The 15,919-nt window shown below is 40.8% G+C and overlaps 2 protein-coding genes across 2 annotated transcripts in view; one reads left to right on the top strand and one right to left on the bottom strand.

The window, feature by feature from the left end:
* LOC138979764 (elongator complex protein 1-like) overlaps window positions 1-4,957 on the top strand; it is a 41,047-nt gene extending 36,090 nt beyond the window's left edge. Inside the window, exons 28-33 of the mRNA XM_070352506.1 lie at window positions 687-861; window positions 1,477-1,609; window positions 2,947-3,074; window positions 3,404-3,555; window positions 3,929-4,010; window positions 4,391-4,957. Of these exons, the coding sequence (XP_070208607.1) occupies window positions 687-861; window positions 1,477-1,609; window positions 2,947-3,074; window positions 3,404-3,555; window positions 3,929-4,010; window positions 4,391-4,470 (750 nt within the window). The 3' untranslated portion in view covers window positions 4,471-4,957. The remainder of the gene's footprint in view (window positions 1-686; window positions 862-1,476; window positions 1,610-2,946; window positions 3,075-3,403; window positions 3,556-3,928; window positions 4,011-4,390) is intronic.
* Window positions 4,958-5,093: 136 nt separating this feature from the next.
* LOC138979754 (uncharacterized protein DDB_G0286299-like) lies at window positions 5,094-8,771 on the bottom strand. Its single transcript, XM_070352498.1, has 3 exons — window positions 8,694-8,771; window positions 7,990-8,061; window positions 5,094-7,093 (listed from the first exon to the last, which is right to left on the bottom strand). The coding sequence occupies exons 2-3, from the start codon at window positions 8,024-8,026 to the stop codon at window positions 5,259-5,261; spliced, it is 1,872 nt and encodes a 623-aa protein (XP_070208599.1). The 5' UTR covers window positions 8,027-8,061; window positions 8,694-8,771; the 3' UTR covers window positions 5,094-5,258.
* Between the last annotated feature and the right edge of the window lie 7,148 nt (window positions 8,772-15,919).

Raw genomic sequence — 15,919 nt, 5'->3', positions numbered from 1 at the left:
GCACACTCCATTCTATAAGGATGAGGAAGAGGCCATTGTGACACTGGTTGAGGGTGCCCAGTGGGAGGAGGCCTTGAGGCTGGTAAGTAAACTGCACACTCCATTCTATAAGGATGTGGAAGAGGCCATTGTGACACTGGTTGAGGGTGCCCAGTGGCAGGAGGCCTTGAGGCTGGTAAGTAAACTGCACACTCCATTCTATAAGGATGTAAAAGGATGTAGGATTCACACGTAATTTGAAGTTCTGGAAGAAGGAATGCAAACATGCAGAGTTATGTTCCACGGGTAGGATTTTCGAATTGGTTTACTCTTTGTCATAATGTCTTAGCTGCTGCAGATTTATGTTGTCTATTCTTCACTGACATGAGTACACATGCTCTGTAACAAATACCTTATTGTAACATGAATGAAAGTAATGATGTAAAACCAGTGTATGTCAAGTTTTTGTCCTTGCTTTTCTTTTTGTTCCTGATTTTAGTGTAGTGTAGACATTGTTACAAAATTGTACAATGGGAAGACTATAATACCTAAATTCTGTGACTCTCACAGAGTTTATAAATATAAAGAGCTTACTTTTTATTTGTGGTGATTCAGTGAGGTTTTATGTGCTCGAAAAGGATGTAGAGGGTGGAATTTAAAGGATTTCTCAGCAAAACTTCAAGTTCCTACCTTCATGTTCTTGACAGATGTACAGTCACGGTCGCACTGACATCATTGAGACTCACCTGAAGGAGGCCATCGGTGAGGCGTGTCAGGAAACCATGGCAACGCTGGAGAGCCAGCAAAGTGACATGGAACGTTACGTTGATCGCCTTGCGGTCGTCAGGCAAGACAAAGAGCGTCGACATCAGCAGCTCTGGGGTAAGAGAGTGTTGATAACTGTTGCCGTGAAAACTGAGATACCTTCCTGAAATGGTCCTTGCATCGGTCTTGAATAGCAATATCAGCTGAAGAGACAATAGCAAATAATAACCAGCCAACCATCCTGAATGCTCTGTGAGATTTTGTCCAATCAATGAGATGCAGTTTTACATATGTAAAAATGGATGTTCATATATATATGGGGGGATATGTATTTTCCATTGTCTTTTTTAAAGACTTAATTGATGCTTTGTACCTGTATGTGTAGTTGTTTTTGGATTTAGTATTTTGACTTTGCCAATTTTCTGTACTGCTTGTTTGTCTGTGTTGAGTCTGTAAGTTACTTATAGTGCTAAGAATTCTAGACATCTATGGTTCTTGATTGCTCATCTAAGGGCTGGAAAGACAGTTTCCTTGCTAATGATGTGATAGTGAAGCTGGATTTTGAGATATTTTTTCTCTGCTGGATTTTATTTTGCTCTTATCGTCAGATATTTTAGATGTGTTAAAAACAAATTTCGTGCAAATTAAATTTTCCATTTGAATGTATTAATTCTAGTGGACAATAAAGTGTCTGTTGTTTGTTATATATTATTCCTTTTCTGCCTTTTTCAGATGTAGACGATCGGCCAGACTATATGAACTCGGACCTTTTTTCGGAGACAAGCAGCATGACAGGGGAGAGTCTTCCAGCATCACAGTACACGTTGGACAGCAACCGCTCAACGGTTTTCAGCAAAGCCTCAGGGTATGTTTAGGCCTCCATGTTTCTTCTGTGCTTGAACTGCTAGTTTAAGTATGAACATTTCCTTGATCAAATGATGTTTAGTTGGAAGATATTTTCTTTCTTACACCAGAAATCAGTGTACACTTAGGACAGCAACCGCTCAACAGTTTTCAGCAATTAAGCCTCAGGGTATGTTTAGGCCTCCGTGTTTCTTCTGTACTTGAACTGCTTGTTGAAGTATGAAGATTTCCTTAATCATATGGGCAAATGATGTTTAGTTAGGAGATGTTTTCAATTCTAACACCAGAAATCAATGTACACGTTGGACAGCAACTGCTCAACGGTTTTCAGCAAAGCCTCAGGGTATGTTTAGGCCTCCATGTTTCTTCTGTGCTTGAACTGCTAGTTTAAGTATGAACATTTCCTTGATCAAATGATGTTTAGTTGGAAGATATTTTCTTTCTTACACCAGAAATCAGTGTACACTTAGGACAGCAACCGCTCAACAGTTTTCAGCAATTAAGCCTCAGGGTATGTTTAGGCCTCCGTGTTTCTTCTGTACTTGAACTGCTTGTTGAAGTATGAAGATTTCCTTAATCATATGGGCAAATGATGTTTAGTTAGGAGATGTTTTCAATTCTAACACCAGAAATCAATGTACACGTTGGACAGCAACCGCTCAACGGTTTTCAGCAAAGCCTCAGGGTATGTTTAGGCCTCCATGTTTCTTCTGTGCTTGAACTGCTAGTTTAAGTATGAACATTTCCTTGATCAAATGATGTTTAGTTGGAAGATATTTTCCTTCTTACACCAGAAATCAGTGTACACTTAGGACAGCAACCGCTCAACAGTTTTCAGCAATTAAGCCTCAGGGTATGTTTAGGCCTCCGTGTTTCTTCTGTACTTGAACTGCTTGTTGAAGTATGAAGATTTCCTCAATCATATGGGCAAATGATGTTTAGTTAGGAGATGTTTTCAATTCTAACACCAGAAATCAATGTACACGTTGGACAGCAACTGCACTGCTCAACGGTTTTCAGCAAAGCCTCAGGGTATGTTTAGACCTCCTTGTTTCTTCTGTGCTTGAACTGCTAGTTTAAGTACAGTATGAACATTTTCTTGATCAAATGATGTTTCGTTGGAAGATGTTTTCAACTGTAAACACCAGAAATCAATGTACGCTTTGGACAGCGACCGCTCAACGGATTTCAGCAAAGCTTCATGGTACTTTTAAGCTATTCCTTCTGTGCTTGAACTGCTTGTTTTAGTATGAACATTTTCTTGATCAAATGATGTTTTGCTTGAAGCTTTTCATTTTCACACCAGACCACACGTCATTTTGTACTTTGTCTGTGCAGTCGGTCAAACCGTAATCGGAAAAAGGCAGAGCACAAGAAGTGGAGCTTGAAAGCAGGCAGCCCCTATGAGGACTGCGCTCTGATAGACGCTGTTGCTAAAATTATCACTGCTACCGATTCCATGAGAGGTGAGGGACAGCAGAGAAAAGTGTGTGCATGTTTTGTTCAAGGGAGATCATATGTTATGTGGGTTCTTGTTACGGAAATAGTGTATTTGTTGATGCTATGGATGGTACAAGTGTGTGTGTGTGTGTGAGAGAGAACTTTGAACTTTATTTATTTGAGAGAGAGAGATAGAAAGAGAGAGGCGATGTGCAGAAGCGTGTGTATGAAGTAGAGGTGATAATGGTGAGGATACATGTGTGATTTAATTAATGAGGCTATGGATACTGATGAGTGTAAAGAAATGATGTGTGTAATGTTTTAAATGTCATCAAGTTGCTTCATTTTCTCCCAGATGAAGTGAGCTCCTTGCTGCACGTGCTTACCCAGTTTCACCAGGTGACAGTGGCAGAAGAGCTGCAGAGTCAGTTCGAGGGATTCCTCGCCTCCATTCAGCGAATTATTCCTCTTGTCTGGGTCCAGGAAGAGTCTTCAGATGTTAATACGGTATGTTGCCGTCTACTCTTGCAGCATGAAATCCAAATTCTTAAAATGTTCATTTGGTGAAGAATGTACAAACTTTGGTGGCACTCACAGGAACATCTTATTTGCTAAATGAAGAAAAACTTTCTTTACACCATCTGTAAGGATACTAGGCAGTAAAATCAGCAGGAATTGAGTGTAGGTCACCTTTGTTTAGTTATTGCTGCCATTATTGTATGCTTAGCACAAACAAAAGTTCTGGCAAACCGATAATCTGTATCATTGCAACGATAGCAAATATGAATTTTGATTCCGAGTAGCGTTTGTGCATGAATAGAGCAAATCAGTGCAGCATCCTCAAACAGAAGTGAAATGTGAAATCTTGTGTGTTATTCAGGTGCTGGGACCAGGCATGACGTCTAATGCTATAGCACAGGCTGTACAGCAAGGCCGTACCGTGGATAACACCGACAAGACAGGTACATGGTTGCACACTGGAATCAAAACTGAGTATCTTCATGAATTGTTATATATTATTGTACAGTGAATTTCAATGATGGTGAAAGTCCGTCTTTTAGCAGGTCCAGTACACCGATCTGCCCATGAAAAAATGCCACCTGAGTTTATGTCCTGTTGCCATGAAGATTGGGGAGGGATCTAGTAGTATAATTTAATTTTTGTTTAAAATTAAATGTAGCCATTCTGGTTTGCTCTTTTTGTGTAAAGATGTCTTTCTATCAAAAATGCTTGGCAATACATGTATTCAGCAACGAGTATTGATGCAGTTGAGTACATAGCATGAACTGTTCGTTGACTTGTTTGATTGATTATGTTGACATCTGGTGTCTTTTATCATCAGAACCTGTGCTAAAAGTACCTCCCACACTGAAGAAAGACGTTCGTTGGAAGTTGCACATGCTGCAGACTGCAGAGAAATGATGTGCATTGGTTCCATCATTCGCTCAACTTCATGTTTCTTTACACAATTTACTCCTCTTGTGATGTGTACCCGTTTGCTCCTTTAAGTATAAAACTGGTGTGATCAACGACATATCGAAGAACTCATCACAGAAGTGCATCATGTTATACAGGGATACCTACAATATGAATCCCCTTAAACAAGAGGACACCTCCCAATAAAGAACACTGCCTGTTGTCCCTTTGTGTATAAACTTGACCAAAATGTACCTGTCATGAAATGACATCTTCAGGGTAGGGACACTTTTGGTTGGTCAAAAGAGTGGACTCTGTCCCATCATCACAGGTAACTTTGAATTAAAGAATAATCTGGACATTTGGTCAATGGTGTCTTCTCTGACTGGTTTGAATATATGCTTTACTTCAGTTAATCATTTTGGGATAAGGTTATTTACGTACAGCCTATCTTGTATGTGGACATATTTCAATAAATGAAGTAAAACAAGAATTGTGTGTGTCAATGTGTGCATGTTACAATGCAAGATGAGATCTATGATGTAAAAAAAAAAAATCTAGCTAAGTACATGCTTTATTCTAAGCAGTTACACACACACACACACACACACACACAGAATATTCTGCAAACATATTTATTTCATGGATTGCAGAATCGGATATTGGTGGCAAATCACAGCTTCAGGCACCTGAATATATTCTTAAGCACGAATGACTGAAAACGTGTGCTGAGCTAAAAACAGAAGCCATGTTTCAAGTTGCATCTCTATTACATGAACTAACATATCAACAAATCAGTCATCAAATTTCTTGGACGTAGTCTTGTTAACGTCAATGTAAAATTTCTTTCCTGCAGCAGGGTCAGGGGTGAAGCCAAGACCAACACCACGCTGACCCCTGATACCGATATCCAACGCACGTTCAAAATCCGACTCCAGCCGCTTATTCATCTCCTGCGCGCCCTGGACACTGAGTGCCCTCTGACCCCCGACATCTGATCCCTGTTTGGATAGTAGCGATGCATACAGTCCCTTCTTCTTTCCTAATGCTGGGCTTGATGCCGAGTTTGCAGGATTGTCGCCAGTTTTCTTGAAACCTCCCAGTAGTCGAAGGAATTTGTTCTGCCGTTCAGTGCTCTCGAACATGTTGGCATTCCATTGTCCTACGGTGACTGGTTGTGTTTTTTCAGATTGGGTCGAGGCAGTATTTTCGGCTTCTGATGACTTGCCAGTGTCATTGTTGTTTACCTTGTGATGGTTGACCTTTGAAGTCTTTATTTCATCTTTTTTGTGACAATGCATATCTGGTTCATCAGAATCGTCTGTCTTTTTATGCTTTTCCTTCTTTTTCTTGTCTTTTTTGCTTGGACTTTCTTTGTGCATGGAGTTCTTGAGGTCTTTTGTGGTGTCAGATTCTGCTTCATTCATTTCTTCCTCTGCTTTGTTTTTCTTCTGTTTCTTTTTCTTCTCCTTTTTCAATAGTTCTTCTAACTGGTTTTCATCTGCAACTGAAGTGTCAATGTCATGCTCACTGCTGGCTCTTTTCTTGGTTTTGTCTTTCTTTTTCTTGCCTGCTTTTGGTTCATCTTGTTTCACCTCAGACTGTCTCTTTTTGTCTTTCTTTTTCTTGCCCCTCTTGGGGCTGTCTTCTTTATTCTCAGACTGTGTATCTCCTGCATCTAAGTTGCTGGCTTCTGAAACATTTTCTTTGGATATATCTTTGTCACCCTTGTTTGATTTCTTTTTCTTATCCTTTTTGGGGCCGTCTTCTTGGTCTTTCGATTTTTCTTCATGTTCTGCTGACGTAGTCATCGATAAACTATTGTCACCAGTCTCATCTGCCTCTCCCTTCTTCTCCTTTTTACCTTTCTTTTTCTTGGACTTTGCCACAGAGTCATTCTCAGACATCTTGTCAAGAGTTGCTGAAACCTCAGTTTCTTCCTCGTCTTTGTTTTTCTTCTTTTTCTTCTTTATGGGACTAGAAGCAGGAGTGTTCAGAACTTCTTCAGCCTGTTCCTTGTCTGCTATATCATCTTTGCTTTTCTTTCGCTTCTTTTTCTCACCATCTTCAGAATTACTTCCAAAAGGTTTATACCACCCACGCGAGTTTGAGGCTTTACCAAGGTCAGATGGTTCCTGGGTACTTTCATCCATGCACTCTTTTTTCTTCAGTTTGCTTTTCTTGGATTTCTCTGCAACTCCTACTGTACCATTCAGTTCAGTGCTACAGTCATCTGCATTTTCAGAACCTTTGTTCTTTTTGGATGGAGATGGTGAATCACCTTTTCCATTCATCATCATATCTGCCTTCCTATTCTGTTTCTTTTTAGACTTTTTGCAGTCTGTATCATCACCCCCAATTTCTGACTGTGCTGCAAAGGTATTAAAACTCGCCCCGTTCTCAGTTTTGTTCAGTTTGGGCTTCTTTGCAGGAGTTGTGGAGTCTTCAACAGCATCTTCCGCGTCCGGTTTTCTTTTCTTCTTCCTCTTCTGTTTACTGCTTGACTGGTCAGTGACAGGAGCTGGAGATGAGTCATCTGGGGATTCTGTGTTTTCATCTCTTGACTTCTTGAGCTTTTTGTGTTTCTTGGTTGATGCTGATTGTGATTGCTCCTCCTCTGTCACACCATCTGAAATCATAAATTAGGGAATACAAATGGTAGAACCATTCTGATACCAGGTAAAAAAAATAATTATATATAACACCAGGCAGAAACATTCTGATACTAAGTAGGAAAGTTGTGAAGTTGATGCCTGATCTGCATGAAATCCAAAACAGATAGACTGCTAATGTTCCAAATCAAGAATAAAAAAACAAGAAAGGTTACCGGTAGCCAGTCCTTAATGCAGATACATTTAATTAGTTTTGTTTTGCCCTGATCTGCCTCATCACCAAAAGAGTCCTGGCTGAGGCTAAAGTAAACTGTGCCTGTTGCAACATTTTTGTGTGCATATATATATTTAACTGCCGCAGTATGTCTGGTACAGTGAACTGAAACCTGTTTTAAGACTCCCTCTGGCGGGGATGTAGCTCAGTCGGTAGCGCGCTGGATTTGTATCCAGTTGGCCGCTGTCAGCGTGAGTTCGTCCCCACGTTCGGTGAGAGATTTATTTCTCAGAGTCAACTTTGTGTGCAGACTCTCCTCGGTGTCCGAACACCCCCGTGTGTACACACAAGCACAAGACCAAGTGCGTACGAAAAAGATCCTGTAATCCATGTCAGAGTTCGGTGGGTTATAGAAACACAAAAATACCCAGCATGCTTCCTCCGAAAACGGCGTATGGCTGCCTCAATGGCGGGGTAAAAAACGGTCATACACGTAAAATTCCACTCGTGCAAAAACACGAGTGTACATGGGAGTTTCAGCCCACGAACGCAGAAGAAGAAGAAGGACCCCCTCTGTTTTAAGACCTTTCCAAAGATATTCTCTTCTGACTGCATAATGTCTTATAATTTACCTCCAAAGGCAGACAAGAGATGAGAGTGCGAGAGATAGAGAAAGAGAGAGAGAAATCAATGTATCACCATTGCAAACTGTTTCTCCTTTGTTTTTCTTTCCCATTTTGTGAAAATAGTGTCACAAGGAAAGCCAGGAACCTGAAAATGAAATAAAGAATTAACAAAACTGAAAGACATCCATTCGGTTCAGATTAACAGCCACAAAAATACTTGAATATTTCCATCGCTAATGAAATTGATACAGAATTAAACAAACTTACAGTTACACTGTTAGACATTTACTGATTCAGACACAAACATAGACACATGGTCACTGCCTTGATCTCCCTCTCTCTCTCTGCGCGCGCGCACACACACACACGCATGCACGCACACACACACACTTGATGGCATGACACTCACAAAATCTGTTCTGATTCAAGCTGATCGAATACAAGGAATGATTAGACAACTGGCATCTCTAATCAGGTAAAGTCTACTTTCGTCTATACTAAACTTTTACTGTGAACTTTGTTCCTTCCCTTGTAGTTCTGTTTTTATTACAAGATGACAACCTCTAACCAGAGACATTCAATGCATGTCTCTGCTCTCGCCTCTTGTCTAACACAAATTTCAACATCCATCTATTCGAAAGAACAAGCATATTATTATTAGTGGCTTTCCTGGGGTAGTGTCGGACAGAACATCTTTTTCACAGTCGTGGTAAGTAGAATGAGAATGTTGTACAAATAACTCTGGATTCATATGACCAAAGAGACGTAAGAAGTTACCTTTTTCGTAGAACATTCACAGCAGCGAAGGTTTTGCCATGTGGTCAAATGTCGTCTGCAACTTCCGTTTCCCCAAAGTTGTACCATTTGAAGACTGGCACATTTAAGAACATTAAAACTGTATCCACGATAGCTCAGTGGGACCCGCTCATTGTCAATAAGAAGTGACCATTTCAGTTTTCGTTTTTACATTTAGTCAAGTCGTGTGTGTGTGTGTGTGTGTGTGTGTGTGTGTGTGTGTGTGTGTGTGTGTGTGTGTGACGGTGTGTGTGTGTGTCAGTGTTATGCATGTGCGTCAGCGTGTGTGTGTGTGTGTGTGTGTGTGTGGCAGCCTGTGCCACGTGTGTGTGTGTGTGTGGCGCGATTCCGGCCAGCTTTTACTGAGTGAAACTGAATAGAGGCGGCACTGTCACGCCCTCATTTTTTGATGAAATTAATTCAAACTGAAGTCAAGCAATCTTTGACGAAGCCCCGACTATGGGATTGCATTTCATCTTCGAAGCTTAACAATTAATTAATGAGTTTGTCAAAACGATTCACAAAATTCTAATTAAAATGAAAATGTTAGTAATCGATCCAAAAATGATTTCATCTTATTTTGTATCATTTCCTGAATAAAAAAAATATATAAATGTGCCATGTTTAGCCTACTCTGAAAATATAGACGAGCTGGACCCGTCTCAGTTTTTCGGGGTTTAACCTGCTAGCTATGCGAAGCCTTAGTAATACCCCTATTCCACACAACCGTTCTAGGTCCCGTTCCCGTACCGACTGGGACCAAGGACGGCTGCCACAACAATGGAACGCTGCGCAAACGGCCGTTTTTGGCATCTTTGAGCAGCGTCTGTCCTTGGAGTCGGTACGGGAATATAGAACGGTTGTGTGGAATGTGGGTATGACAACTCAGTGTGTGAGAGCGGCACTACCGTTGCGTTACCGTTGTTTTAAGTTCCTTTGACGATCCAAGCCTTCCGTTACCGATGGGTTAAGGTTCCATTACCGTTTATTCTGATCGGGAGGGGAACGGCTAAAATTTTGAACATGCACTGGCAGCCCAAACTCAACCGTCCCTACCGACCCTACCTATACCGTTCAAAGCAGTTCTGTTAACGATGATCATTTACGTTCCATTGCTGTCGATCCCTCCCAATCCCTCCCGTGCCCGCACCGTTCCTTGGTCGGACGGTACGGGAACGGGACCTAGATTGCTAGAACGGTTGTGTGGAATGGGGGTATAAGCTTACATGTAGTCTCGGCTGTTTCAAGTTTTTAGTTTTGATCTCGGCTTATAGTTTCAGACCGACAGATTGACTAACTGTTTCAAGTTTACATAGCTTCACGCGACTTGTTTTTACTTGTCAGTTCAGGGGCGGACGAGGGGGGGGGCACAGGGGGCACGTGCCCCCCCCCCCCCCGAAAAAAAAAAGAAGAAGAAAAAAAAAAAGATTTTTCTATGCTGATTCTATGACCATTTCTAAGTTCAAATGGCACCAGATGGCACCATTTTGCTTCTTTTGGCAAAAAAAACTTCCGGGGGGGCATGCCCCCGGACCCCCCTAGCAAATTCGGGCGCTTCGCGCCAATCACATTCACTTTCGATTCAAAGTGGCCCCCCCCCCCCCCCCCTTACAAAGCAACTGATCGGCCCCTGCAGTTATTTATTTATTAATCGAATTCTGAATCCAAAAACATAATAGATATATATGTCATGTCAGTTTACTCTAAAAATGTACTCACACTGAAAGAAAATAGGTTAATTTGATAAAACGTTCGCATGCTCCGTTGAGACGTGACGAGCTTCGCCTAGCCAGCGTGCCAGCGCTTTCTTGGCCTACAGGGGTTCAGTCGGTCAACCGTATACGAGGTATATCGTTTTACCATAGTCTTGGTGAAACAAACATGCGGATTCAGTTTCATTCTGTGACTTCCACAGATTGAATAAATGTAATAATCAGTTTCGCTTTACGCGACGTGTCAGTTGGCCGCGGCTGCTTTCTGTTTAAAATGCTTGGTCTCCATCCAAATCTATTTCGTTTGATCGTAAATCCGGCCTGGTGTTAGACTGACAAAATAGTACAGTACATGAAGAAGAACTACAGGAAATGTTTAAAGGAAAATCCACAGTCAACTCAGTGCAGTGATAATCATATAATTACACTCCCGCATTATATGCATCCCTTCTCAGCGCGCACAACGTTATATTATAACTTGTGTGACATTCTTTTATTGCTTTGAACGCACTCTGATAAGTACATGGTTTAACTGTGACTTAGTTCAATCCCTGAAGATTTGATGAAAATGATGGCGGCCGGTAGAGAAACGCTTTAGGATGCCGCGTGGTTTGTAGAATAATGTTAAACGCACACTCCTTCCAGAATAGCGGTTTGGCGCACGGCCATCTCAGATATGGCTTATCTTTTATATGGGTAATAACATCCCTCCACTAGGACATCATTATACACAACTATCAACAGCCTCGGTGTATCTCTGTGCAGAGTGGGATGTGTTTCTTCTTTTTCTTCTCGTTCGCTAATTTGTTTTAATGAATATATTTTGTAAAAGCCGCGTTAGTGGCCTTTTAAGAATTAATTTCATTAAAAAAAATCCAACTTATCACAGGAAGCAGTCCGGGTGATGAATTTTGGTGTGTGTGTCCGTCCAAGTGGAGGGATATGGTCCACATAGAATTTGTCATCCTTTTTCTCAATAGTCGCGCAGTAGTCTTTATAGTTAAGGCGTCTCAGTGCCCTGAACTGAGTCAGTCTCGAGGTCCTGGGTTCGAATTTCTGTTAAGGTTGTCCCCCCCCCCCCCCCTCGATCCGTCTTGAAAATAAAGTTTGCTGAACACTGAGAGCGCGGACAGGAAATTACCACCGCAACTAAAGACCAGCGTTGAATGACGCCATCTTCTTCGTCTTCTGCGTTCGACCGTCACTGAGAATGGTGCCATCAAGGTCATGCAGGCAGTGTAGGTCGGGTTTCAGGCGGCCGCCCTCGCTGTACACAATTCGGTACAGGATTCAGCCCTATCTTTTCAAACACCTAGCCCCGGATAGTCACAGAAAGATATCAGCTTTAATGTGCTGACACACAAGAACTGTGACATTTCGTGAATGTTGAATTTACCAAGGCACATTAAAAAGGTATTCCCAGCCGGCTTGCCTAACAACCGGAAATTAAAAAGCAACAACTGATGGCAGTGACAACAGCACAAGAAGAGCAGCAACAATTCGATGTTATTTTAACTTCATTTTCTGATTTCTTCGGACCCGTGAAGAAGATTGATCGAGTAACCATAACAAAACCTTGACAACAGTAGCAACGCACACAGCGGATCAGCGGCAGAAAGACGAACTTTGAACTTTGAACTTTGAACTTTATTTATTTATCGAGGGTAACAGAATAAGCAAAATATACATGCTTTTTTTCGTCCGGCCCTCGCCCATTGAGGGTAACTCGATTAATAACAAGAAGAAATAGAAATTAAGTTAATTACAATACAATGTATATAATTAACATGTCAAACAGTTAAAAAGACATTCAAAATGCATTATGAATATCAAGCAATGATGTATTATTATCACATAATTATTTACTTGTTTCCAAGAGAAACAGCATATACATTTTTTCGACGACGACCAAGGGCGGATTCAGGATCTTAAGGTCGGAACTTTTTTGCACAGACTTGAGGGCGCGCAGCGCCCGAACATGCTAGTGGGGTCCGGGGGCATGTCCCCCCGGAATTCATTTTTTTCAAGGAAGCAAAATGCTGCAATCTAGGGCCACCTGTGCTCAGCCGCTCAGAAACTGTCATTTAATCATTTCTCTCTCTCTCTCTCTCTCTCTCTCTCTCTCTCTCTCTCTCTCTCTCTCTCTCTCTCTCTCTCTCTCTCTCTCTCTCTCTCTTTTCCCTGATGGGGGGGGGGGGGGGGGCTTAGCCCCCCCCCCTAAATCCGCCACTGACAACAGTGACAACAACAACAACAAACAACAAACAACATTTCACCAAAAACCAAAGGGTTCAAAAGGTTTCACCAACGACTTCCATTTTGAAATGGAATTTTATTACGCAGAAGGCGTGTATTTTATTTCTTTGTACTCAAATTGACCATGAGTCGCCGCGGTAATTATCAACATTGATTGGGTCTTTGAGAGTGAATGCTTACAATCGTTGTCCTCGGAAACTCAAATCCAAAGCCGCGATGGTTCCACACATCAAACAATCAGCCTGATTGGCTTTTACTTTGACAATCCACGTTTCACCTGAAAGCTCAAACCCATTCATCACCTCGATTTATTGCATGGGGAACATGAGATTTATTTATCAGGTGTTTGTGAATGAAAAGTCGTGAAAATGATGACAATATACCTTAATTTAAACCCTGTTTAGGAAATCCCGGTGTAACAAGAGAAAAGTACTCCCACGAAATACTCCGAAGTAAAACAAAAACCTCGTTACAAATATTTTACTCAGATTAGAGTACACACCCGTCCAACGAGCAAAAAAACTCCCACAGAAAAGAAAACAAGTCGCGTAAGGCGAAATTACTACATTTAGTCAAGCTGTGGAACTCACAGAATGAAACTGAACGTAGTCCGCCGCTAGTGCAAAAGGCAGTGAAAGTGACGAGCCTGTTTGGCGCGGTAGCGATTGCGCTGTGCTTCATAGCACGCTTTACTGTACCTCTCTTCGTTTTAACTTTCTGAGCGTGTTTTTAATCCAAACATATCATATCTATATGTTTTTGGAATCAGGAACCGACAAGGAATAAGATGAAATAGTTTTTAAAACGATTTCGGAAATTTAATTTTGATCATAATTTTTATATTTTTCATTTTCAGAGCTTGTTTATAATCCAAATATAACATATGTATATGTTTTTGAAATCAGAAAATGACGAAGAATAAGATGAAATTGTTTTTCGATCGTTTAATAAAAAATTAATTTTAATTACAAGTTTCAGATGTTTAATGACCAAACTCACTCATTAGTTTTTAAGCCACCAAGCTGAAATGCAATACCAAACCCCGGGCTTCGTCCAAGATTGCTTTGCCAAAATTTCAATCAATTTGATTGAAAAATGAAGGTGTGACAGTGCCGCCTCAACTTTTACAAAAGCCGGATATGACGTCATCAAAGGTATTTATCGAAAAAATGAAAAAAAACATCCGGGGATATCATACGCAGGAACTCTCATGTAAAATTTCATAAAGATCGGCCCAGTAGTTTAGTCTGAATCGCTCTACACACACACACAGACAGACAGACAGACACACACACATACACCACGACCCTCGTCTCGATTCCCCCCTCTATGTTAAAACATTTAGTCAAAACTTGACTAAATGTAAAAATGACACCCAACACGAACTGTTTACCCAACAACATTTTACTCCGCAACGAGCAGCAACAATTGCAACAACAATGGGACCAGGAACAACAATATCAACAACGGTATTTGCGTGTGTGCATGTTTTAAGATCATTCCTGAAAAAAAATGCTCACAAGTAAAAGGAGAGAGAACAGATTAAAATATGCATGGAACTCCTGAACTAGACAAGTCATGCCTAAACGGTACAGTTCAAGCATCCCACATGACTTTTCTCTCGGCTTTGTTTCCTTTTTACATTTAGTCAAGTTTTGACTAAATGTTTTAACGTAGAGGGGGGAATCGAGACGAGGGTCGTGGTGTATGTGTGTGTGTGTGTGTGTGTGTATGTGTGTGTATGTGTGTGTATGTGTGTCTGTCTGTCTGTGTGTGTGTGTGTAGAGCGATTCAAACTAAACTACTGGGCCGATCTTTATGAAATTTGACATGAGAGTTCCTGGGTATGATATCCCCGTATGTTTTTTTTATTTTTTTCGATAAATACCTTTGATGACGTCATATCCGGCTTTTTGTAAAAGTTGAGGCGGCACTGTCACACCCTCATTTTTCAATTAAATTGATTGAAATTTTGGCAAAGCAATCTTCGACGAAGGCCGGGGTTTGGTATTGCATTTTAGCTTGGTGGCTTAAAAACTAATGAGTGAGTTTGGTCATTAAAAATCGGAAATTTGTAATTAAAATTAATTTTTTATTAAACGATCCAAAAACAATTTCATCTTATTCTGCGTTATTTTCTGATTCCAAAAACATATACATATGTTATATTTGGATTAAAAACAAGCTCTGAAAATGAAAAATATAAAAATTATGATCAAAATTAAATTTCCGAAATCGTTTTAAAAACTATTTCATCTTATTCCTTGTCGGTTCCTGATTCCAAAAACATATAGATATGATATGTTTGGATTAAAAACACGCTCAGAAAGTTAAAACGAAGAGAGGTACAGTAAAGCAGCACAGCGCAATCGCTACCGCGCCAAACAGGCTCGTCACTTTCACTGCCTTTTGCACTAGCGGCGGACTACGTTCAGTTTCATTCTGTGAGTTCCACAGCTTGACTAAATGTAGTAATTTCGCCTTACGCGACTTGTTCACCTTGTTCTTTCACTCCTTCCTTCTTTCTTTGGATCTTTCCTTTCTTATTCCCAACCCTATTTCTGTCTTTTGTTTAGTTTTATCAGAATATATCAGCAATTATTTAATGCAATAAAAACGCAACAAGGAGAAAATGTCGCTATGCAGAAACAAGGGGAAATGAGAAATAGTATCGGCACAATGAAACTAGATGGCATAAATATAAAACTTGATGACACAATGAACAAAAAACACGCAGCACGCAAAGCACTGAGAATAAAAGGCGTTATAGAACAGAATTTCCCTTTATTCCAAAACGCTGACGATATAGGCTACCTTCCTTCCCAATAACACGCTAATGTTCACGGCTAGATGTCTGACCAGGCCTGAGAAGGACATCCCTCCGCTTGGACGTACACATGTACAGCAAAAATCAAGAATGTGCAAAATCACTCTGTGAAAAGTTGGGATTTTTGTTGTCGAATTAATTCTGAGGTTGTCACAGGTGTCATTTACAGCACTGTTTCAATCCTAAACAATCTCTGCAAGGGACTAGCAAGGCTGTTGACTTTTGGAAAGTGTTTAAGTTGAAGGATTTTTGTTCTCCCCCTTGTTAAAACCTGGACAGAAATAAATTAATACGTGGAGGTAAACGTTGTCGCCTACACGAGAAGGCGTGTGCCTGTAAGAAAACTTGACAGCAGTGTGGAATAAGAAGAAAAGGCTTTGTCAAAAAGGCATTGTCATCTGCAGCAAGTTGCA

This window comes from Littorina saxatilis, linkage group LG1 (assembly GCF_037325665.1).
Source record: "Littorina saxatilis isolate snail1 linkage group LG1, US_GU_Lsax_2.0, whole genome shotgun sequence".
Classification (NCBI taxonomy): domain Eukaryota; kingdom Metazoa; phylum Mollusca; class Gastropoda; order Littorinimorpha; family Littorinidae; genus Littorina; species Littorina saxatilis.
This window is presented reverse-complemented; position numbering and strand designations above follow the sequence as displayed.